Source organism: Culex quinquefasciatus, chromosome 3, assembly GCF_015732765.1.
Source record: "Culex quinquefasciatus strain JHB chromosome 3, VPISU_Cqui_1.0_pri_paternal, whole genome shotgun sequence".
In the NCBI taxonomy this organism is placed as follows: domain Eukaryota; kingdom Metazoa; phylum Arthropoda; class Insecta; order Diptera; family Culicidae; genus Culex; species Culex quinquefasciatus.
In genome coordinates, this window is record NC_051863.1 from 2,256,736 (window position 1) to 2,282,963 (window position 26,228).

General features: G+C 31.8%; 1 protein-coding gene across 2 annotated transcripts in view; it reads right to left on the bottom strand.

The window, feature by feature from the left end:
* LOC6048806 (nephrin) overlaps window positions 1–26,228 on the bottom strand; it is a 249,070-nt gene that overhangs the window by 35,620 nt on the left and 187,222 nt on the right. For both annotated transcript variants that reach the window (XM_038260505.1, XM_038260504.1), the window contains exon 7: window positions 11,261–11,333. In XM_038260505.1, the coding sequence (XP_038116433.1) occupies window positions 11,261–11,333 (73 nt within the window). The remainder of the gene's footprint in view (window positions 1–11,260; window positions 11,334–26,228) is intronic.

A 26,228-nucleotide genomic window follows, 5' to 3' on the forward strand; every position in this document is an offset into this window, starting at 1 on the left:
TTTGCAATATGGGTATGAAACGATTTGGAATTTTGCATGCATTTTCACTACTTTGTTTTTTTTTTTATAAATGAGTTATCCGTCCGCTATCGTCGATATTATTGTTACCTTACCGACGATAACGATCTTTATCTAATCTAATCTAATCGAACACAAGCGCAGCCAGTCCGAAGAAAGCATCCTTTATCGTTATTGAACCTAGATAATTTTATCGAGACAACTTTGTTGTTTACAGATGGTTGTTAAGTTATATTGAAAAAATAACATTTAAGATTTTTTTTCAAAAAATCTAGAGTGAGTTTAGATTTAATGGATAATTCTCTACCAACTCACACGAAATCGGGAAAAGTTGCCCCGACCCCTCTTCGATTTGCGTGAAACTTTGTCCTAAGGGGTAATTTACGAAAAAAAGTTTTGAAAAAGTTGGTCGTCGTCGATCATGGCCGTTCATGGTCACCCGCGACAGACACGGACGACGAAACAAAGAGAAACGCAAAAAGTAACTTTTTCAAAACTTTTTTTCGTAAAATCGCGATTTTGAACAACTTTGTAGAATATTGTTACACTCTAAAAAATAATCCTGCAAAGTTAGAAAAAACACGAAATTTTAAAATGAAAAATTTTGTTCTAAATGAAAAAATAACCCTTCGGGGTCAATGTAGATTCGAAAAGTAGACTAAATTTCCCATAAAATGACATGTTCCAAAAAAAATTTACAGTCGAGTAACGTAAAATGGGAGAATTTTTAAAATTTTTGAGTGTTTTTTTTTTCGATGAAAAATACGTTTTTTCGGAATTCGGAGTACGCCATCAAATCGGGCGTCTTATTTTACATAAAAGTCCCTTCGACACCAAATTTCTTTCTCATCACCGTTTCAGGCTGCAAATTATTGAAAAACACCTCTTTTTTCGCATGTTCAAAAATGAAAGGGGTCGTACCGCCCCTCCGTCACGAGATATCAAAAAATGGACCTCGGATTCGTGATCAGGGACAAAAGTTACCCCTTAGGACAAAGTTTCACGCAAATCGAAGAGGGGTCGGGGCAACTGCTCTGTAAGTTGGCGGAGAATTACCCACATATCATTACATTTTCAGTGCAATTCAGTTGCCGATGATTGCATGAATGTCTCATTAGCATTTTTTGATCACTTTTGAGTTATTGAACATATTAACATAAACAAAAACTAACTTGTTTTAGAAAACTGGAGAAAATCTCGTTTTAGTGGTTTTTAATCATATTTATTCTTTTTAACACTTTGTGTTTTCTTTTTTGAAAATTTTAATCAATTTCCAAAACTTTTTTTTGGAATAAATTGTAGGTTTTCGGTAATTGAATTTGCAATCGAAATAGTAGTTTATGCAACACGTTGCAAAAAGAGGATTTTTTCAGCACGAGTCGTACATTTATCCAACGAGGTTCACCGAGTTGGATAAATACGACGAGTGCTGAAAAAATCAAGTTTTGCAACGAGTTCCATACAACATTTTTTGCAATTTCGAAAAACACCCATTGAGTGAAATATTAGGTCGAAATTTCATGTATTTTGTCAATAAATCGTTAAAATCAAAAAATGTTGAAAGTGTTACTTTTCGAAACAAGTGCTGAAAAGTTCAACTTTTCAGCACCCATTTCAGTGCTGAAAAGTAGAACTTTTCAGCATTTATTTTGAAAAGAGTTGCTATTCGATTCTATTATTTTTGGTACAGAAAAGTAGGCTATTTCGTCGTTCAAGAATGACAGGAAAAGTAAGTAGTTTCACGACGGAATTGCAAAAAATACTTTTTTGCAATTCCGTCGTGAAACTACTTACTTTTCCTGTCATTCTTGAACGACGAAATAGCCTACTTTTCTGTACCAAAAATAATAGAATCGAATAGCAACACTTTTCAAAATAAATGCTGAAAAGTTCTACTTTTCAGCACTCAAATGGGTGTTGAAAAGTTGAACTTTTCAGCACTTGTTTCGAAAAGTAACACTTTTCAACATTTTTTTGATTTAAACGATTAATTGACAAAATACATGAAAATTTGACATAAAATTTCACTCAGGGTGTGTTTTTTGGAATTGCAAAAAATGTTGTATGGAACTCGTTGCAAAACTTGATATTTTCAGCACTCTTCGTATTTATCCAACTCGGTGAACCTCGTTGGATAAATGTACGACTCGTGCTGAAAAAATCCTCTTTTTGCAACTTGTTGCATAAACTACTAGTGTGAAACTTTGATAAAGTTCAACATTTTCGAGCTTTAATCGTTTTAGGTTATCTTTTTCGAAAGTTTGATTTTCTGTACAATAGTTGAGAAAATTCACAGCTTCTTTTTTGTCGATTCTGTTTTTTCCAAAAATATAAATAAGCCGTCCGTTAGCCGTTAAACGTCCGTCATGCACTATATCTCAACATGAAAATGTTTTTGTGTAAAAAATATGAAAAAATACTCAAGGTTTTTTTTGTGTTCCCATTTTGCATGAAACCTACTAATAACCTACAACTTTGCCTAAGACACCAAATCGATCACAAAATTCTTCACAAGATTCCAATTTTCATATATTCCACAGCAGTTTTGAATCCATGAGAAAAGTTTAATCCAAGAAAAATGCGAAGAGCTAGAAAATTGTTAAAATATGAATATTTCAACAGGGCATAACTAAAAAATTCTACAATTTTAAACAAATCGATGCCCGTGTGCGCTCTCGTTCTATCTAGAAAGGAATCCCGGCAAGCTTAGTACGAGAAATATTGAAAATACGCAGTTTGGTGTCAGGGACACAAAAAATCAATACTCTCTGCTTGTTAATAAAAATATCAGTAAATTTCTGAAGATTTTGATTGTGATTAAGAACATATTTTCTTTAATATTTTCTGTGGGTAATCATTGAACAGAAGTCGAAATAAGTTGCCATATTTTCCAAAGTTCGTCGTCGCTCAACGACCTCTTAAATACCAAAATTAATCCGTACGCTCTTCAACTACTTTGGCTCCACCTAACTGTGCACCAGGTAAGGATCAAAAACAGAAGTCTCCTCCAAGCTAATTCAAGTCACGCCTGCAGCATCGCCGCCGCCGCCGTGTTCAAGCAAAAGTTCGAACGTGCCATCATTATTTAGAACTTGCAGTACATCATATTCATCACCGTCATCACCCTCATCATCATCATCATCATTGTGCGCAATCCACCCACATTAAACGGCCCAGCTTTTCAGTAAAAGCTCATCCACCACTCGCGCCATCAACCCGTGGCCAATTTGCAAAGGATGCACCACTCAGCAGTGTGAAGGTGTGTGTGCGGTGCGGTCTCAATCAAGCTCTGTCGTCGACTCTGCCAGAGCGTCATCGTGGCTCATCGGGTGTTAATTCGACCGGGACGTGCTCCGGAAAGCTGATTCCGATAGGCCAGAGAGCCCAAGAGAGCTGCTGCTGCTGCTGACAGAGGTGAAAACGATGGCTTTGAGCTCTGAAAGCTAAGTACGTCGTAATTCCAGGCTATCTTTAATCCCTTTTCCCCCCTCGTTGAACAATCGGACGGAGGACTGGGACTCACTTTATGATTGTGGCATGTGAGGGTGTGTGTGTGTGTGTGACTTTCAAAACAACGGAAACGGAAGACAATGTGTGTTCGGTGAGTTCAGGAAGTGTCAAGTCGCCATAAGTTATGGAAGCAACGGTGCGATTAGGGATGGTGTTTGTCGTCGCAGCCGCCGCGAGCAAGTCGTCTGATCTAGCATTTAACGGGCCTAATTCTGGAGGCTAAAGTTAAGTGGCTTTGAACACGTGACGGTGCGTGTGATGTTATTTTGACTGCTGCAGGCTGAATTAACACGTACTAACGTGTATTCAAGATGGGAAAACTACTTGTTGAACATGTGCTCTTTCTGGGTATTTTGTTGCGTAAAATTCCAAATTCAACTGATGGATTCGATTCAGCTATTTTTGTTGCTAATGTCTTGGATTTTTTAAATTTTGTATCCTGAGGCAAATAAAATTGTTCAGCAAGATATTTTCCGACAGTATTAGGATATTTTCGAAATATTTTTAAATATTTTTTTAACAACTTTCAAGCTGTATAATAAAAAAGCTATTTTGCATGGTATATAACTCTCACGGCGGAGTTTCAACTAGCCGTTGCGTTGCAAATATCGCACCCTCCTTCAATATAGGCTAGAAAAATAACAAGGCAAACAAATTCAACAAAAACTTCAAAATTTCAACTAAATTAGACGTCTAATGCACCGAAAATAAATCAAATTGCAGTTTTCTGCGTTGATAATTATTTTTACTATGACCAAAATAGTAATTTGAAGATTTCTGAAATCTCAATGTACTGTTCCGCAAAAAGATATCTTGCGTTAAAAGAAAAACACCTCTGATATGTTTGCAGTGTAGTTTTGGACCTCCTCTTTCGAATACAACCTTATGCCTAAAATTTGGCCTGCCTTTTTAAGATATTTCATTTTTAAATTTGCATCTCTGTGACCTTTAAATTTTGACCCTCAACTTAAAATTGACTTTTCAAAAAATAAAAATGTTTGTTTATAAAGCTCTAAAAGTGATCCGGGTATCATTTTTCTCTAAACCATAACACTGAATTGCAACGTTCAAAATTCTTATTTTTCAAGATTTGCTCAGATGCTTTCTCTAAATTTGGTCGTAGAAGGCGTAGATTACGAGATATTTTTTTGTGTGTTCGACAAAATTGTTACAACTGGTAAGTCCAACAACTTTCTAGAAGAACAAAAAAAAAAAATCAAAAATATTTCGGCAATCACCCAAATTGTGAAGCACCCTAATTTTCACCAAAACTAAAAGTTGCCCCTTTCAATTTGCAACAACGCTTCTGAGGACAACAGAGCTCCAAAACATTACCATTTTTCGGAAAATCCATTTTCCACTTATTTTTTGCGATCTGGATCACTGTGCACTGTATATTAAGGGGTTACATACATGTAGAAAATCACAAAATTTCATAATACAAAAAATTTACTAAATCAACTTAAAAGATGATCTTCAGTCACTCCTAAAATTTTCATGAAGATATTTTGTAATTAGAATAAGTTACAGACCATTTAAGCTGAAAATTTTGCCATACGCAAAGCGAACTGTCAAACTTTGCGAGCGTTTTTCTCTGAACACCGAGTTGATTTACGGGTGCCACGATATCTCGAGATGAGATTGACCAAATGGGCAGAAATTTGGAGTGAAAATTCGCAAGACATATCCCGTGTGCATGACGCAGCACGATTTCGAAATTTTGCATTTTTTAAAAATACAAAAATCTAAAACTTTCGATTTTTATTATGAGAAACAACAAATATTTTTATCTTTTTTTTAAAGTAAACTTTTTGAAAATCGGCCTTTGATATGCACACGGAACCGGTTTAATGAGTCTTCACCAAAATTTTGAGCTGATTTGGTTAAGGCATTGTTGAGATATCCTGGCACCCGTTTTTTTGAAAATGCTAACTTCATATAGCTGTATCTCGGCAATGATAGAACCAAATAGCTTCAAATTTACATTGTTAATAGGTGAAAAAGTATGTTTAAATGTCCTGAGAACAGACTTAAAAAAAGTTTAAGTTTGTGCTCCAACCAACCTTTGACATTTTTGTCGATTTACGTGTATGTAACCCCTTAAGTAATATTTGTTTTCCAGCAGCCTTACTGTTAATCCTTGAAAGATTTCAGAAATATCGCATTTTTGAAAAAAAAAAAAATTCTGGAAGTTCGATATTCAAAATTGTGCCCATGGAAGCACTCTAATTTCAATGGGAAAATTCCACCAAGAAAGTTTTCTTGATTTCAGCAACTTATATTGTTGAACTGTGAAGTTTCATAACATTTTTTTTTCAATCCAATAACCTTCATTCAATGGAGTCTGGACAAAGTCGTGGAATTTCAAGTTTTCATCTTATCCATGTTTTCATTTTACATCTCATTAATTAAAAAACATCACAACTCTGAAGTGTGATATTTTATCCGCAAGTTAACGCTCCTACAACAATGTGGTCCACCCCTTACTCACCGAGAAACCACTTGAGACAGACACTTTCAGAACCCACAGCGTAACATCATGTCATCTTATTTCTCTAATACCCCTCTACAGAATCCGCATGGGCAGGGCTGCCTGACTCGAATTGTTGTCAAATCAAATATCATCAAAAATTTGGTAAAGAGTTTAACTTATATGTTTGAAACTCCACCACAAATCTAACATTTCTAGGTTTTTCCGACAACATGGCAACACTGGTTCAGAGCGTGAAACTGAAGAACCGCAAACATAGAACCTCGCTGAATTGAGGGATGAATCCCAAATCCCCCCGCATGAAGAGTAGCAATGGAGCTATGATTACGGGTGCCGCTCTACCAAGAGAGTATTGTTATTACCACAGTAACATTACCTTTTTCTTGCGCGTGGCAAACCATCCCCGACCTACGCGTCCTCCTGGTTCTTGTTTTCATCCTCGTCATCGTCGTGGTAAGGAATAAAAATAAACAACCCACAGCCAAGAAACAAGTCAAGTCATGGCATGGGCGGCGATGCAACCGCGCGACTCTCTCTCGTACATACATGTCATCGTTCTGCACTGATGAGATTCGGGTGTGGTGGGATGAGAGTTTGGGGGCTCGCTCGTAATGATGGGAGGTCCTTGTTGGGGGGCATCTGTTTTTATTAGGGCGATACTCAAAGCGACATTTTTGAGGTTGATGTCAGAAAATGCTTCGGTTCAGCATAGAATATTAATGAATTTCCGCCAAAAAAAAAAATAAATAAAAATTTGTCAAGTTCTGTGAAATTGCAAATTCATATAGCTTAAAGCATCTAAGAATATATTTTTTTCAGAAGTACAGTGATCACCCTAATCAGCGTCCTCTCCCGACAAACACCCCCAGCCAAGACCGCCAAGAAAGAAGAAGAACACGTAGGGGGGTCGGCCCTTAATTGAAATTGGTGTACATAAGCACCATCATCAGTGCTGCCAACCTTCGACAGTTAACATTTGCAAGGATGCGTTCACACGATACGTTTATTTACAGCTTGAGCTTGGCGTTTCTCTCAAGGGGGGGTTATGGGGAAGTTGGAGGTTGGAGCAAAGCCGCGCCACGCGTTTCGGTTTATGGTCTGATGGTGGAATTTATGATGGCTATGAAGCACAACGCCGTCAGTGGCGCGATGAGTGTGAAAATTTCCACCGATGATACCAACATCACCCTCTGATGATGACGACGATACTCAACGATAATCATAGGAGGTTTGCGTGTGGCAATGCTGCTGTGGCCATGTGTGAGTGTTGGATGAATTTTATTATCCAACGCCGACCGACCAACGAGAGGTTGCATTCTAAGCATTGCAGATCAGGATGAGTGCCCGTGTGCAGTTCATTCGATCTTGGGCGATCATAAATGGCTAATGAAAATGTATCAGCTGCCGCGGGGTTTAATGCTGCCTTGTCTGAGAGTAGGGGAAAATGGGGAATGTTTGGTTTGAATTTCAGCGGTATATGTTTCCTTTTGTAAACTTAAGTATTTGAGTTAAAAAAGATCCAAACTGGTCTTGAGCGTTGAAGTTTAAAATTTTGCGCAAAATGTTGTCAAAAGTTAGACTCTAATATGTAGTCAATCTTCTTAACGGATTATCAGTCGGCTGATTTTTTATTATAATACGGATTTCTACGGATTTTTTCTAGCTGAGCCGAGTTTTGATTTTTGATTTTTGATTTTTGATTTTAGATTTTAGATTTTAGATTTTAGATGTTAGATTTTAGATTTTAGATTTTTGATTTTTGATTTTTGATTTTTGATTTTTGATTTTTGATTTTTGATTTTTGATTTTTGATTTTTGATTTTTGATTTTTGATTTTTGATTTTTGATTTTTGATTTTTGATTTTTGATTTTTGATTTTTGATTTTTGATTTTTGATTTTGATTTTGATTTTGATTTTTGATTTTGATTTTTGATTTTTGATTTTGATTTTTGATTTTGATTTTTGATTTTTGATTTTTGATTTTCGATTTTTGATTTTTGATTTTGATTTTGATTTTGATTTTGATTTTTGATTTTTGATTTTGATTTTTGATTTTGATTTTGATTTTGATTTTGATTTTGATTTTTGATTTTTGATTTTGATTTTTGATTTTTGATTTTGATTTTTGATTTTTGATTTTGATTTTTGATTTTTGATTTTGATTTTTGATTTTGATTTTTGATTTTGATTTTGATTTTTGATTTTTGATTTTGATTTTTGATTTTGATTTTGATTTTTGATTTTGATTTTGATTTTGATTTTTGATTTTGATTTTTGATTTTGATTTTGATTTTTGATTTTTGATTTTGATTTTGATTTTGATTTTGATTTTTGATTTTGATTTTGATTTTTGATTTTTGATTTTGATTTTTGATTTTTGATTTTTGATTTTTGATTTTGATTTTGATTTTGATTTTTGATTTTGATTTTGATTTTGATTTTTGATTTTGATTTTTGATTTTGATTTTGATTTTTGATTTTTGATTTTGATTTTGATTTTGATTTTGATTTTGATTTTTGATTTTGATTTTGATTTTTGATTTTTGATTTTGATTTTTGATTTTGATTTTTGATTTTGATTTTGATTTTGATTTTTGATTTTGATTTTTGATTTTGATTTTGATTTTGATTTTTGATTTTGATTTTGATTTTGATTTTTGATTTTTGATTTTTGATTTTTGATTTTGATTTTTGATTTTGATTTTTGATTTTGATTTTGATTTTTGATTTTTGATTTTTGATTTTGATTTTTGATTTTGATTTTGATTTTTGATTTTGATTTTTGATTTTTGATTTTTGATTTTTGATTTTGATTTTGATTTTGATTTTGATTTTGATTTTTGATTTTTGATTTTGATTTTGATTTTGATTTTGATTTTTGATTTTTGATTTTTGATTTTTGATTTTGATTTTGATTTTTGATTTTTGATTTTGATTTTGATTTTTGATTTTGATTTTTGATTTTTGATTTTTGATTTTGATTTTGATTTTGATTTTTGATTTTTGATTTTTGATTTTTGATTTTTGATTTTTGATTTTTGATTTTTGATTTTTGATTTTTGATTTTTGATTTTTGATTTTTAATATTTGATATTCGATTATTGATTTTTGATTTTTAATATTTGATATTCGATTATTGATTATTGATTATTGATTATTGATTATTGATTATTGATTATTGATTATTGATTATTGATTATTGATTATTGATTATTGATTATTGATTATTGATTATTGATTATTGATTATTGATTATTGATTATTGATTATTGATTATTGATTATTGATTATTGATTATTGATTATTGATTATTGATTATTGATTATTGATTATTGATTATTGATTATTGATTATTGATTATTGATTATTGATTATTGATTATTGATTATTGATTATTGATTATTGATTATTGATTATTGATTATTGATTATTGATTATTGATTATTGATTATTGATTATTGATTATTGATTATTGATTATTGATTATTGATTATTGATTATTGATTATTGATTATTGATTATTGATTATTGATTATTGATTATTGATTATTGATTATTGATTATTGATTATTGATTATTGATTATTGATTATTGATTATTGATTATTGATTATTGATTATTGATTATTGATTATTGATTATTGATTATTGATTATTGATTATTGATTATTGATTATTGATTATTGATTAATGATTATTGATTATTGATTATTGATTATTGATTATTGATTATTGATTATTGATTATTGATTATTGATTATTGATTATTGATTATTGATTATTGATTATTGATTATTGATTATTGATTATTGATTATTGATTATTGATTATTGATTATTGATTATTGATTATTGATTATTGATTATTGATTATTGATTATTGATTATTGATTATTGATTATTGATTATTGATTATTGATTATTGATTATTGATTATTGATTATTGATTATTGATTATTGATTATTGATTATTGATTATTGATTATTGATTATTGATTGTTGATTATTGATTATTGATTATTGATTATTGATTATTGATTATTGATTATTGATTATTGATCATCGATTATTGATTATTGATTATTGATTACTGATTTCTAATACAGAATAACTTGTTTGATAAACTTCAACCTTCAAGTTTATCAAACAAGTTATTCAACAGATTTTCTTCGACTTGACGTCTTAAGCAAAATAATTAGAAAAAAAAATGCTACACTCTTGATATAACAATATTATTTTGAATATTTTTTTAAGTTATCCAAAAATTTATGTTATTTATTGAGATTGTAAATTTGGAAGGTGTAATATTGAAAGATTGAATAAAACATAATTTATTAAGTAATTTTACCTCAATTCAGAAAGAAAAAGTGACATTACACCAGAAAAGCGGTAAAATTACACATTTTCAGAGTTAAAATTACACATTTTTTTCTGACACAAAAGATGTACCCCTCATAGATATAATATTACCATGATTTTTTACTGTGTATGAAGTTAAATTCATTTTTGATTTTAAAAGAAAATAAAAAATGAGTGGTAGATTTTTAAAACTGTTTTTTTTCCAATATTTTTCTGTGACACATCTTTCCGAATGACAACTCACAATAAACGCAAAATGTCATGTAAAATAAATGTTATTCAAAAATCCAAGTAAAAATAACCCCACCAACTCCCTACATTAATTTATTTGCAACGGTCCACTCGACAAAAAGTGGTCCGAGCACCACCACTCAAATTGAAATCAAATTCAGTGATTTTAACGATAACATGTGCTGGTTTACAGCGTCAGCCAACATCTGCGGTGTGGAACGGTGGTTTTGCTGGGGGACTGGATGCGATATTCGATCTGCGCGCTGTAAAATCGCGGATATTGCTGTAATATTGAGTTTAACGACACGTCAGTAATCGACCCATTCTGGGATTTTCGGGAATGGTACGGGAGGGGAGAGGGGGTTATGTCTGGTTTTCGGGAACATAACTCGGGATTCATTCCGGGAAGCTTGTCACAACTAAATTCAATGATATTTGATTATTTTTCTACCGTATATCGAAAACATTTTTTTTCCACTGAATTGAAATTGTCTAAATTTAATTACATTTTTTTCCACCTGAATTGGTATCGAGTTAGGAATGTCGCTCTCAATTTGATTAAAGTTTGAATGTTTTGGATTTGATCACATTTTGGCAAATAGTATTTTAAATTATGACAGACAGCAAATAATGACTTTTTTTAAATACTTACACTTCATGTCCAACTTGACGGTACTGGAGAGTGGTGGCACCACGTGTCCGTTGCTTGCTTGGCACGTAAAAATCTGCAACAAGAAAAAAGAAGCAACTTTATTACTTGGAATCATATCGATGGCTCCGCTGGGGGAATACACAAAGTTGTTCAAGAATAAAGCATTTCTTATGCTTAAAGTTAATTTCTATCGTCACGCATTGGTTCTGCCCTTGAATGTTGGTCTTTTCTTTGTTTTTTTACCCCCTCAAATCGAACAAGTCGTGAACCGGTGAGATATTCTTACTCAGAGAACTCGCTCGGATCAGCAGGAATAACTTTTCAATCAAAGCATTGGTAAACAATTCATAACCCCTTTCTCCCTCTCTTGTTTGGATTACATCGCAGCTCATTTCATCGGTGGGAAAACGACGCCATTACGTGGCTTGAAACGATGTTTCGGTTGTTTTTACCGACTCCCGACCCCCTCTTAGGCAGCGAATGACAAACATGTTAAAGCTGCCTGAAATAAATCAACTACCACCACCACCCGACCCCCTCCCACCGTCCTTAAATTAGTAGCCCCATTCGATTCGGTGTTGGTTGGTTCGGAAATGAAACTCACGGGCCATCAATAGTAAATTATGTCATAAAAACTTTTTTTCCGGGCATTACCCGCGGATTTCGGATTCGTGGTTGTTCCACTGGTGTGGGGGAATGCTTTCTGGGCCAAGGGTAGAGGAGCGGACGGTGCTGGAGGAGAACTTTTCTTTCGAAAACAGTAATTACCCTCGACGGGAGGACTGTGTTTGCGGTTTCGGGGTTGAAAACGAGAACACAGCAGTGCTGGGGCTGGGTTTGATAAAAAGGCTGTAATTAACAGGAATATTATTGGGATGGGGGGAAAAATACGGCCACCAACTGCACGATCGTGGTTTTTTTTTTGGAAGTGGGAACATGGTAAGAAATTTTTGTGAGGAGTGGGATTTTGGGGAAACCAAACGGAAATTATCGACTCAGAAGGTCAGAGATTGATGCTGGATTTTAAGGTTAAGTGGGAACTCAATTTTAACCAGGTTTTTTCATGGATTCAACCTTATTAAAAAATCTAGAAAAAAATGCAAAATGGATAAGAAGGAATTTTAAATGATAAATCATTGCTGAAAACCATGGAATCTAAAATTCCTAGAATACTTACTTCCTATTCATGATTTTTTAGAAAATCAGAAAATTTAGGAAATAATCGAAATTCAGGAAATTTGAGAAATTATGGTAGTTTTAGAAAATTTAGGAAATTAAGGATTTTTTTGGAAATAAAGGAAATTTAGGAAATTTAGGAAATTAAGGAAATTTAGGAAATTTAGGAAATTTAGGAAATTTAGGAAATTTAGGAAATTTAGGAAATAAAGGAAATTTAGGAAATTTAGGAAATTTAGGAAATTTAAAAATTTAGGAAATTTAGGAAATTTAGGAAATTTAGGAAATTTAGTCAATGCAGGAAATTTAGGAAATTTGAGAAATTTAGGAAATTCAGGATATTTAGGAAATTTAGGATATTCAAGAAATTAAGGAAATTTAGGAAATTTAGGAAATTTAGGAAATTTAGAAAATTTAGGAAATTTAGGAAATTTGGGGAATTTATGAAATTTATGAAATTTAGGAAACTAAGAAAATTTAGAAAATTTAGGAAATTTAGGAAATTTAGGAAATTTAGGAAATTTAGGAAATTTATGAAATTTAGGAAATTTAGGAAATTTAGGAAATTTAGGAAATTTAGGAAATTTAGGAAATTTAGGAAATTTAGGAAATTTAGGAAATTTAGGAAATTTAGGAAATTTAAGAAGTTTAGGAAATTTAGGAAATTTAGGAAATTTAGGAAATTGAGGAAATTTAGGAGGAAATTGAGGAAATTTAGGAAATTTAGAAAATTTAGGAAATTTAGGAAATTTAGGAAATTTAGGAAATTTAGAAAATTTAGGAAATTTAGGAAATTTAGGAAATTTAGGAAATTTAGGAAATTTAGGAAATTTAGGAAATTTAGGAAATTTAAGAAGTTTAGGAAATTTAGGAAATTTAGGAAATTTTAAAAATTTAAGAAATTTAGAAAAATTAGGAAATTTAGGAAATTTAGGAAATTTAGGAAATTTAGGAAATTTGGGAAATTTAGGAAATTTAGGAAATTTAGGAAATTTAGGAAATTTAGGAAATTTAGGAAATTTAGGAAATTTAGGAAATTTAGGAAATTTAGGAAATTTAGGAAATTTAGGAAATTAAGGAAATTTAGGAAATTTAGGAAATTTAGGAAACTTAGGAAATTTAGGAAATTGAGGAAATTTAGGAAATTGAGGAAATTTAGGAAATTGAGGAAATTGAGGAAATTTAGGAAATTTAGAAAATTTAGGAAATTTAGGAAATTTGGGAAATTTAGGAAATTTAGGAAATTTAGGAAATTTAGGAAATTTAGGAAATTTAGGAAATTTAGGAAATTTAGGAAATTTAGGAAATTTAGGAAATTTAGGAAATTTAGGAAATTTAGGAAATTTAGGAAATTTAGGAAATTTAGGAAATTTAGGAAATTTAGGAAATTTAGGAAATTTAGGAAATTTAGGAAATTTAGGAAATTTAGGAAATTTAGGAAATTTAGGAAGTATAGGAAATTTAGGAAATTTAGGCAATTCAGTCAATTCAGGAAATTAAGGAAATTGAAGAAATTTGTGAAATTTAGAACATTTGTGAAATTTGTGAAATTTGTAAAATTTAAGAAATTTAGGAAATTTAGGAAATTTCAGGAAATTTAGGAAATTTGGGTAATATAGGAAATTTAGGAAATTTTGGAAATTTAGGAGATTAAATAAGATAGGCCAAGAAAATTTAGGAAATTTAGGAAATTTAGGAAATTAGGAAATTAGGAAATTCAGGAAATTTAGGAAATTCAGGAAATTCAGGAAATTTAGGAAATTTAGGAAATTTAGGAAATTTAGGAAATTTAGGAAATTTAGGAAATTTAGGAAATTTAGGAAATTTAGGAAATTTAGGAAATTTAGGAAATTCAGGAAATTTAGGAAATTTAGGAAATTTAAAAAATTTAGAAAATTTTGAAAATTTAAGAAATTTTAAAAAATTAGGAAATTTAGGAAATTTAGGAAATTTAGGAAATTTAGGAAATTTAGGAAATTTAGGAAATTTAGGAAATTTAGGAAATTTAGGAAATTTAGGAAATTTAGGAAATTTAGGAAATCTAGGAAATTTAGGAAATTTAAGAAATTTAGGAAATTTAGGAAATTTAGGAAATTTAGGAAATTTAGGAAATTTAGGAAATTAAGGAAATTTAGGAAATTTAGGAAATTTAGGAAATTTAGGAAATTTAGGAAATTTAGGAAATGTAGGAAATTTAGCAAATTTAGGAAATTTTGGGAAATTAGAAAATTTAGGAAATTTAGGAAATTTAGGAAATTTAGGAAATTTAGGAAATTTATGAAATTTAGGAAATTTAGGAAATTTAGGAAATTTAGGAAATTTAGGAAATTTAGGAAATTTAGGAAATTTAGGAAATTTAGGAAATTTAGGAAATTTAGGAAATTTAGGAAATTTAGGAAATTTAAGAAGTTTAGGAAATTTAGGAAATTTAGGAAATTTAGGAAATTGAGGAAATTTAGGAAATTGAGGAAATTGAGGAAATTTAGGAAATTTAGAAAATTTAGGAAATTTAGGAAATTTAGGAAATTTAGGAAATTTAGAAAATTTAGGAAATTTAGGAAATTTAGGAAATTTAGGAAATTTAGGAAATTTAGGAAATTTAGGAAATTTAGGAAATTTAAGAAGTTTAGGAAATTTAGGAAATTTAGGAAATTTAGGAAATTTTAAAAATTTAAGAAATTTAGAAAAATTAGGAAATTTAGGAAATTTAGGAAATTTAGGAAATTTAGGAAATTTGGGAAATTTAGGAAATTTAGGAAATTTAGGAAATTTAGGAAATTTAGGAAATTTAGGAAATTTAAGAAATTTAGGAAATTTAGGAAATTTAGGAAATTTAGGAAATTTAGGAAATTTAGGAAATTAAGGAAATTTAGGAAATTTAGGAAATTTAGGAAACTTAGGAAATTTAGGAAATTGAGGAAATTTAGGAAAATGAGGAAATTTAGGAAATTGAGGAAATTGAGGAAATTTAGGAAATTTAGAAAATTTAGGAAATTTAGGAAATTTAGGAAATTTGGGAAATTTAGGAAATTTAGGAAATTTAGGAAATTTAGGAAATTTAGGAAATTTAGGAAATTTAGGAAATTTAGGAAATTTAGGAAATTTAGGAAATTTAGGAAATTTAGGAAATTTAGGAAATTTAGGAAATTTAGGAAATTTAGGAAATTTAGGAAATTTAGGAAATTTAGGAAATTTAGGAAATTTAGGAAATTTAGGAAATTTAGGAAATTTAGGAAATTTAGGAAGTATAGGAAATTTAGGAAATTTAGGCAATTCAGTCAATTCAGGAAATTAAGGAAATTGAAGAAATTTGTGAAATTTAGAACATTTGTGAAATTTGTGAAATTTGTAAAATTTAAGAAATTTAGGAAATTTAGGAAATTTCAGGAAATTTAGGAAATTTGGGTAATATAGGAAATTTAGGAAATTTTGGAAATTTAGGAAATTTTGGGAAATTAGAAAATTTAGGAATTTCAGGAAATTTAGGAAATTTAGGAAATTTAGGAAATTTAGGAAATTTAGGAAATTTAGGAAATTTAGGAAATTTAGGAAATTTAGGAAATTTAGGAAATTTAGGAAATTTAGGAAATTTAGGAAATTTAGGAAATTTAGGAAATTTAGGAAATTTAGGAAATTTAGGAAATTTAGGAAATTTAGGAAATTAGGAAATTCAGGAAATTTAGGAAATTTAGGAAATTTAGGAAATTTAGGAAATTTAGGAAATTTAGGAAATTTAGGAAATTTAGGAAATTTAGGAAATTTAGGAAATTTAGGAAAATTTAGGAAATTTAAAAAATTTAGAAAATTTAGAAAATTTAAGAAATTTTAAAAAATTAGGAAATTTAGGAAATTAAGGAAATTAAGGAAATTTAGGAAATTTAGGAAATTTAGGAAATTTAGGAAATTTAGGAAATTTAGGAAATTTAGGAAATTTAGGAAATTAAGGAAATTTAGGAAATTTAGGAAATTTAGGAAATTTTGGAAATTTAGGAAATTTATTATTTTTTTTAAATTGAGGAAATTAAATTAGGAAATCAAGGAAATTTAGGAAATTTGTTTTTTAATTATTACAAAAAGTTTAACAGTTTTTGTGGTGATTAAAATCTTTCAATCAGCTCGAAGTAAAAAATTAAGTTGAATAATTTTAAAATGCAGTGCCTCCTCCTCCGGTGTGTTCTATTATTCGTAGCTTGCTGGGAATTCAATCTAGATAGTATAATAGAGCACACGAGCATCGAAAAGAAGTAAGTAATGGATAAATTTATAGATAAATATTTGTTATCTATATAAAATCAACTTCAAATCGAAATGCTTCCAAGAATTCCAAATTTAGAAAGGGTCCACTAATGGTTATTTCACCCTATGCCGTCATTTTCCTTACAAAAAACACATGCTTAAGTACGCATGTTTACGACAAACAAGACCCACAACTTTAACCGGCTCAGACCCACCAGCGTGGGCGACTTCCGTCCCTTAAAAAACATTAGGCTTTATTTTTTCATTGAATTTTTATGACCATGTAATTCGGGTTCTTTTTCGCCGTAAAAACGACAACAAAGCCAAAACAACGGTAAAACAGCGGCCAGATTTACCCTGACCCGACCATTTTTCCTCGCGGGGTAAGGCAGGTTCCTCGGGGGGGGTGGTACTAAGCTATTGGGTTGTTTTACAGTACGGGGGCTATGAAACCGTCATCAGGATGGTGCGTAAAAATAAATACCTCCTCCTTAGCTCAACCTCCTACCTACTTATCACCACCACCAGCAGCGTCCGGACTAAGCCGGACCCGTCAACGTTTTGTTTCCTCCGAACTTTTCGGAACACGAACGGGCAAAAACAAGTCCGCGGACCGGATCCCGGCCGGAAAGCGAGATTAATTTCGTTCATAAAGTTTCTGCCGTGCTGTTTGTCGGGGTCCGTTCCTGGAAGTTTTCCGAATCCCGCGATTTCAAGGGGAGGGGGGACTCTCCAGCGGAACGGATGCGCGGCAGAGTGAGAATGGTTGTTGTTGTTTTGCGGATCCTCGGATGTTGTCCCGGCGGACAGTATTTATCAATCACATTTTGGTTAATCTAGGTAAGCTACAACGGTGTTCCCGAGTTTTTCGAATTTCGGGGAAAACGTCGACAAACTTTTCTCGTTAATTGAAAACAAGAAACAGCCTGGGAGATAAACGGGCCCAGGAAACTGCTGCAGATGTTTAAACATTTCATCGGAATCAGTCACGACACAGGCAGCATTTTTCTCAAGTTGATCGGGATTTTTGCGAAATTTGTCTGTGTTGTTCTTGGGAAAGAATAACAGATGACGTGTTTAACTTTGTAGAATTTAACGACTCGTCTGTGTCATCATAAGTTTAATCGCATTTCCATCGTTCACTTCAAATGAGAGGAAATTAAGCAACAATAAGTGAAATATAGCTTAGGTGTAAAAAGAAGTTTGCAATTGCCTGAGGTCATGACCCGAAAATCGGGTGAAATTTTCCAATCTTTTCGAAAACAATATTTTCAAAATTTTCAAATCAAGACTAACCTTTTAAAAGGGCGTAATATTGAATGTATGGCCCTTTTAAAATGTTAGTCTTGATTTAAAAATTGGGTTGTTTGGGTGAGACTTAGAAAACATCAATTTTCCTGTTTTTAAACCTTTGCATGGCAATATCTCAGCAACTAAGGGTCGTTTGGGTCGTATCAACAAAGTTCAAAAATGCAAAATATAGAGAATTTTCTCAACTTTTCAAACATATTTTTTTGCAAAAGTCGGCAAACATGGGCACTAATTAAAAAAAAAAAGAAAAACTGAGACAATTTTTAAAAAAGTTACCTAAAAATTGCTTTAACTTGAAAACGGTGCACTTTATCAAAATTTCACTATCGTACTTTTTGATTGCAAATTAGATTTTACATCGAAAAATGAAATTGAGAAATTTTTGCGACCAGTATTTCGAATTTTTGAGAACATCAGTATTGATTCAAAAATTCATAACTTGGTCAAAGATTTTTAGCCCATTCTGGAAATTTGTGAAAAGTTGGCATTTGATCAGAAAACGAAAAACAAAGAAAAATAGTGTTTTTTTTTTGCAAATCAAGTTTTAGTGACAAAAAGTGAAATTATAAATCACCAAAAAAAAAAAATTACCGTTTAACATTTTTTTTCAGTGTGTTTCTTGTATTTTTTTTATTGAAAAAAGCAAAAGTAATAATCGAGGTTTTATTGTTTCATATTGTAATTCGAACTTACAGTTTCAAAAATATCGTCTATTCAACACTGAGAGTAATCAGATGACACTAAAAAAAAGTTATCACACGGAAATCGGTTCGAAAAATCAGAGAACGAAAAAATTCTTTATTTTATCAAAAAAAATCAAAATTCAAATGGAAGTAGTGAAAGTCTAATATAAACAAAATTCGTCACTATTTCGATATTTTCAAAACTAATGATTGCAAAACAACTGAGCAGGTGTAAAATGTTATTTTAAACACTTGTTTCATTAAAATGCTAATACTTCGGATCGTGATTTCAATTATATTTTTTTATTTTTGTGCCATTCTTAACTTTTGCGCAAAATATGCTTAACAGCTTTCAAAAATTATTTAAATAATCAAAAAAATCAAATCAAAATTTTTTGCTGAAAAATCTAAATATCAATGCTATAACATTGCTGAAAACATTAATTTGAAAAGATAATCTCTTCTCAAGTTACAGATTTTCAAATATTCAAATGCACAATTCAAATGACGAGCTCGCTAAATTTTTGGAGACTTGTGTTGACATTTGAAATGAAATGGCCGATTGCTTCCATATAAACAAGTAAACAATGGAGATCTCGAAAAAAATGCTTAATCTCGAGATCTACACAGTTAAAATAAAAGATAAATTTTGGAAGGTTGAAAATTGGAATGGTTTAATATTACCTCACTTTTGTAGCTTTACCTTAAAAAATGTGTAAAAAGTGAAATTCTAGGTATAAAATTACAATTTATTTTTGACAAAAAATCCGTCACGATTCGCAGATGTAATGTTAAATTTTTAAAAAATAAATATTTATTTCTTCCAGATTCATGTCTGTTTCCATGTTTTGACATCAAACTGACGTTCAGCCCGAGCAGGGGTAAATAACACGGGAATACCAAATTTTGGTATTACTTGGGCAAATAACAGCGACCAAAATGTGCCCTTGGTTGCACAGTAATAGATGGTAAAATACCATGAAATCATACCAAAGTCTTGTATGTGGAAGGGCACAACAATACCAAACCATGTTATTCCAAGGGTAAAATAATATCTCAAAATAAAACCATTTCAATACCAAGTTGAGGTCTTCTGGATTTTTGAACATTGCTTGAATACCAAAACTTGGTATTGCCATGGTTTTATTTTTAGGTATTCCCGCGCCCTTGGAAAATCATATTTTGGTATTTCTGTGGTCTTTCACATACATGATTTTGGTATGATTTCATGGTATTTTACCATCTATTACTGGGCAACCAAGAGCACATTATGGTCGCTGGTATTTGAACAAGTAATACCAAAATTTGGTATTTTCATACCATTTTTAGTGCAGCAGTTGCAGTTAGTGAAAAAACGGAAATGATCCATATGCAACAGCCAAATCTACTCACCTGATGATTCCATGTTGTTCTTAGTGATATTCTTCACCACACCGAATGCATTTGTCATTGAAGAACGGCCTGTGCTTGAAGTTCTTGAAGCTTCTGAAAAATAACAAGATTGAAAAATAAGTGTTATTGAAATGAAACTGGATTGAAATTCACCAAAATTCAATAATCTTTCGATTGACTTGTTTTTCAAAGTATTTGGTTAAAAATTTCAACAATTTAAAAAAATCGTAATGGGTATATCAAAAAATGTTAAAACCAGCTTTAACATTTTTTTCAAGTCATTTTTGCGCAAAATTTATTATCTTGTCCAAATTGGTAAAAAAAATCCCATAGTTTCAGAGAAAATTGATGAAACCTTTCAATACCAAAATAATACCAAAATGTGCCATCCTGACTTCCACAATTTCAGGTTATTTCTGTAGGGGGTATATCAAAAATATTTAAAATCAAGTTTGAAATTTCCGGTTTTCAATGAAAGCATTCGCTTTGAGACATCATTTTAGCGCAAAATCAATCAATTTGTCAAAATTGGTCAAAATTTTTCCATAGTTTCAGAGGAATTTGATAAAACACTTTAATACCAAAATAATACCAAAACATGCCATCCTGACTTAAAAAATTTTCCACAATTTCCAGTCATTTCTGTAGGGGGTATATCAAAAATGTTTAAAATCAAGAAGTTTGAAATTTCCGGTTTTCAATTAAAGCATTCGCTTTGAGACATCATTTTAGCTAAAAATCAATTATTTTGTCAAAATTGGTCAAAATTTTCCCATAGTTTCAGAGGAATTTGATAAAATACAGTAATACCAAAAGAATACCAAAATGTGGTGTTCGACCATTGACAAATTCTGCAGTTTTGCAATATCAAAACAATACCTTAAATTGGTATGATACCACATTTTGCTCTCCCGATCAGACGGTAATAACTAAATTCATGCCATTTCAATAACAAATACTGTTAAAATAACAGAAAATGTATGGACAATTCTTGAAAAATCCATTTTTGCATAAGAGTTCAATAACAGTTTATGTTATCATAACACAATTTGTTATCGGTCTGATATTGATTGAAAGCCATAAAAACTTGGGAATAACATTATTTGTTATGGAAGAATACCTCCAATTGTTATTGGGATGATCGGATTAGTTGTTAAAATAACAAAAAATAATAACAAAGATTTGTTCGAAGATTAACGTAAAATGTTATTAGTCTGTTATTAGAATAACAATCAAATAACAAAAAAAAAACTTAACGGCGAACAACAAATCTTGTTATAAATAACATAAAATGTTATTGGCCTAGTATTTTCAAATAACAAAGAATGTTATTCCCAAGTTATTTCCGTCTGCTCGGGCTTGCATAATCCTCAAGACAAATTTTAAAGGGTCCAGGAATACCAAAATTTGGTATTGATACCAGAGATAGGTATTATTACGCATTTCCCTTGTTATTTACCCATGCTCGGGAGGCATTAATAGGTGTAAGTTTTGTTTATTTTAACATGCAGGTTTAAAGCAAAAATCGTCAAAAATTTGCAAATGACTTCATATACCTGAATAATGTTTTTGAATAAAACTTCCAGAACTGCAAGGAAACTAACATTGAATGATTTTGTTATTTTTTTCTTGGTATAATAAATCAATATGCCAATTATTGCAAAAACTGTAATTTTATGACAGACAACTGGCAATGTTTAGCTTAAAGTATTAAGAGTTAAAAGCTGATAAGATTATGAAACATAATTTATTATTTTGTCAACACTTTGACATTTTAAGGATTCAGCCGACACAATCCCAAGCTCGTTAACCGAGCTCATTAGTAAAACAATCGCACAGCTAGGTGACACCCTAATCAATGTCCACATCGATTTGCAGAAAGCTTCGAGATAATCATCCCCCCAGATTGTGGTCTAAAATCAGTTCTTTTTGTCCCCGTCCTTGTCGTCGTCGTCGTCACTTTAGTATTCAAGATTTCAACGGCTCCGCTTTAAATACCTGTCGCAGGAGGATTATGTAAATCTGCGCGCTAGAAAATCAAATTAGCTCCTCTTCTCGCCCCTCCCCCCCCCCTCAAACTCAAGCGAACCACAAACAGCAAATAAAAAAAAAAATGTAGAAGATGAAAACAGCTTGAGGGACGACGACGAGGATTGAAAAGCGCCAATCACAGAGGACTCTCCCCCGGTGTCGATAAATTTTAAATTAGCTGTTAGCGGAGCAGAGCACGACGCGTTTCTTGCGATTAAATGCTAAATAGCAAAAGCGTCACCAACAGCAGCACCACAGAAGCGTTTCATCAATGAAAAAGGAGGGGGGGGGGGGGGGTCAGCTTGCGGCGGCGTCGCTGCGTCAAAGGGAAGCAAAAAATTAACATAAAATTTAATTTCCATCGTTAACCACCACAATTCCACGTTTTTTATTGCCTTCCCCCCCTCCGCAACGCTCCATCACCTCTCCGGGTTGCTTGCCAGGTGACGATGCCCCAAAGGCAATTGATCGATGACCATTAGCGTGAAACGAAGCATGCTCTCGAGGAGGTGGGGGTGCTGAGAATTGGGGGCGGCCAAAAGTACCACCCACCGAATGAATGAACTTAATTGTCGTGGGGAGAGAGAGAGAGAGAGGGGGGTGGAGGAGGTTACTCAGAACTGTAGTCAAAATCAATAAACCAGCTCGTGAATGTTCGATGGGGCGAGAGACGATAACAGAAAGTGCTGAGGAGAGGGGAGGGGGTGAGATGGCCGAATGTCCTTCAGAAGTTGGTAATAATAATCTGGCCGTCATGCTACCGTTATCCTTGGTGGGCAGGTGCGTGACTAAGGGTGAAAAATTGATCCGCCTTGAGTTGCAAGTTCACTAAGCTAAACTTTTTTGAAATGGAATTTGAGCGTTTTTAATAATTGCTTAGTAAGTGCCGTTTCAAGACAAAATAACGAAAATGTATCGATTTGGATATTATATGCCATGGAATCAATGGGGGCATATCATGCTAATTTAAAATAAAAAAACGCTTTGTCTCAGAAGAAATGTCAATGGCCAACACGACATTCCGCCGTAATCGGCTGAGTTCAAAAAGTTCTTGGTTATTCCATTTATTAAGAAGATTTATTTTTGTTTTCCGCAGATAATATTCAGCCTAACATCCAGGACCGTATAAACGAATTCCAAGTCTGATACAAATTATACTTTCTCATAAATTCATAGCCGGCCACACCAAAAAAATGTTTTTTGTCATAACAATCGCTAAACTATGTAACAAAATGTAAGTAAAGAGCAACTCTTTACGAAATGAGCCTTTTTCAAATTTTAAATTTGGTATTTCTCAAAATTTATTTTCCCTTAAAGAGCACTCAGCTAGCAAAATCGAAACTTAGAAATATGTACCCTGCAAAGGGACCATCCACAAACCACGTGGACACTTTTTTTGGTAATCTCAACCCCCCCCCCCCCCCCCCCCTCGTGGACAATTGTCCATACAAAAAAAATCTTTTTTGTATGGAGCGTGGACAATCGCCATACCCCAACCCCCCCCCCAAAGTGTCCACGTGGTTTATGGATGGTCCCAAAGGCTTATGAACTATCTCAGTTTAAAAGTCCTCTAAATCTATGGATTGCAAATGAAACATCCTGCAGCAGAACTGATAAATTCTAATAAAAAAATGGTATCCCGGGCAGACGGTAATAACAAAATTAATAATATTTCAATAACAAATCCTGTTAAAATAACAAAAAGTGTTATTATTTTAACCTGAAGTTCAACTTCAAGAAGAAAAAATAATAACAGTTTCTGATAAAATAACAATATTTGGTATTGAAGTGATATTATATTGAAAATGTTTAATAACACACCAATAAGAGGAAATGTTATACATTTCAAAAACTCTCCTAATAACAAAATTTGTTATTCGTTCGGTATACTGACTTAGAAATAAAATTACCACAAATCGCACAAATGGAAAAGTTTCTAAGTGTCCATAACACAATCTGTTATTATTTTTTCTTTTGTTAAATATGTTTAGAACTTGGGATAATTTTGTCTAATTTCGTCGGGGTCAATATTTTGGCCATGAAATGGGATCCTTAAGCTAAAATTATTCTAAAAAGTTGATATTTTGGAAGTTGATTTTTTAAATTATTTGATATACCCCCTAAAGGACTTTGCTAAAATTGGCTAGAACTATTGGATAATTTTGACCAATTTCGTCGGGGTCATTGTTTTGGCCATGAAATGGGATCCTTAAGCTAAAATTATTCTAAAAAGTTGAAATTTTGAAAGTTGATTTTTTTAATTATTTGATATACCCCCTAAGGGATTTTACTAAAATTGGCTAGAACTATGAAATAATTTTGACCAATTTCATCGGGGTCATTATTTCACCATGAAATGGGGTTTCAAGCTAAAATTAATCCGATAAATTAACTTTTGAGAGTTCTTTTTTTATTTTGTTATATTCCCTAACGGAATTGATTTATTTATTGAGAATTTTTGAAGTGTGAATAACAAAAACTGTTATTATTTTCACAGAGCCAGGAAGTCGGAGCTGACGTTGAAGTTCGAGCTGGAGTGTGACCTCGGAGACTGCATCGGATTCATCTAATTTTCAGCAACTTTTACTTGGAGTCGGAATCTGTGAAGTCGGGTATTTTTGGAGAGCTAAAGTCGTCGTTGACGTCATATCCTGCATCCAGTGTCGGAGTTGTCTTCAAAGTATGGATTCAAAGTCGCTTGGAGGTACCCGACTCTGCAGCCCTGACTAGTACAGAGGAGTTATGGCAACTGCAGGTTTATTTGCAAATTACAAATAAACCAAAACAATAACTTTTTTGTTATGGAGACATACCAGTTCAATAACATTTTTGTTATTATGCTGCTCCACCTCTCCGCACAAAATAACAAATCTTGTTATTCCTTCATGATTCCTTCTGTGTTATTGGTTTGTTATTGCAATAACAACATAATAACAGTTTAAGTTATTCTTCGAACAAATCTTTGTTATTGATTTTTGTTATTTTAACAACTAATCCGATCATCTCAATAACATATTTCGATCTTCTCACAATATCAAAAACTGACCTTCCCAAGTTATTTCCGTCTGCTCGGGATTTTTTATTCTAACTAAAACTTGTTGCGTACCATCATCATATAATTAACATACAAATTTGGCAAAATAGCGTGAAAAAAACACACTGAAAAAAATCTATTTTTTAAATATTTTTTTGTTACTAAAAATTGATTTCCAAAAAAATAAATATTTTACTTTAATTTTTTTATATTTGACACGTCTGCTATAAAAAGATAGGATTGAAAAAGTACTGGATTGAAATTTTGATTAAAACCATCGTTTTTAAGTTAAAGCAATTTTTTTGGTTACTTTTTTAAAAAAATCCCAGTTTAATCAAATTTAAAAAAAGTACTCATGTTTGCCCATTTTATAAAAAAAATACATTTTCAAACTACCAATTTTTTACACTCTCTGGTCATTGACCTGGGCCATATTCTGTTGAAATCAATTTTACTCTGAATGACCTTAAAATTGCAGTGTTTGACTGTACTCATCATTTGTCCCCTTTGGAATGTTCGGGTTGATTTTGCAATATGGGTAATTCTCCGCCAACTCACACAGCAGTTGCCCCGACCCCTCTTCGATTTGCGTGAAACTTTGTCTTAAGGGGTAACTTTTGTCCCTGATCACGAATCCGAGGTCCGTTTTTTGATATCTCGTGACGGAGGGGCGGTACGACCCCTTCCATTTTTGAACATGTGAAAAAGAGGTGTTTTTCAATAATTTGCAGTCTGAAACGGTGATGAGATAGAAATTTGGTGCCAAAAGGACTTTTATGTAAAATTAGACGCCCGATTTGATGGCGCACTTAGAATTCCGAAAAAACGTATTTTTCATCGAAAAAAACACTAAAAAAGTTTTAAAAATTCTCCCATTTTCCGTTACTTGACTGTAAAAAATTTTGGAACATGTTATTTTATGGGAAATTTAATGTTCTTTTCGAATCTACATTGACCCAGAAGGGTCATTTTTTCATTTAGAACAAAAATTTTCATTTTAAAATTTCGTGTTTTTTCTGACATTGCAGGTTTATTTTTGAGAGTGTAACAATGTTCTACAAAGTTATAGAGCAGACAATTACAAAAATTTTGATATATAGACATA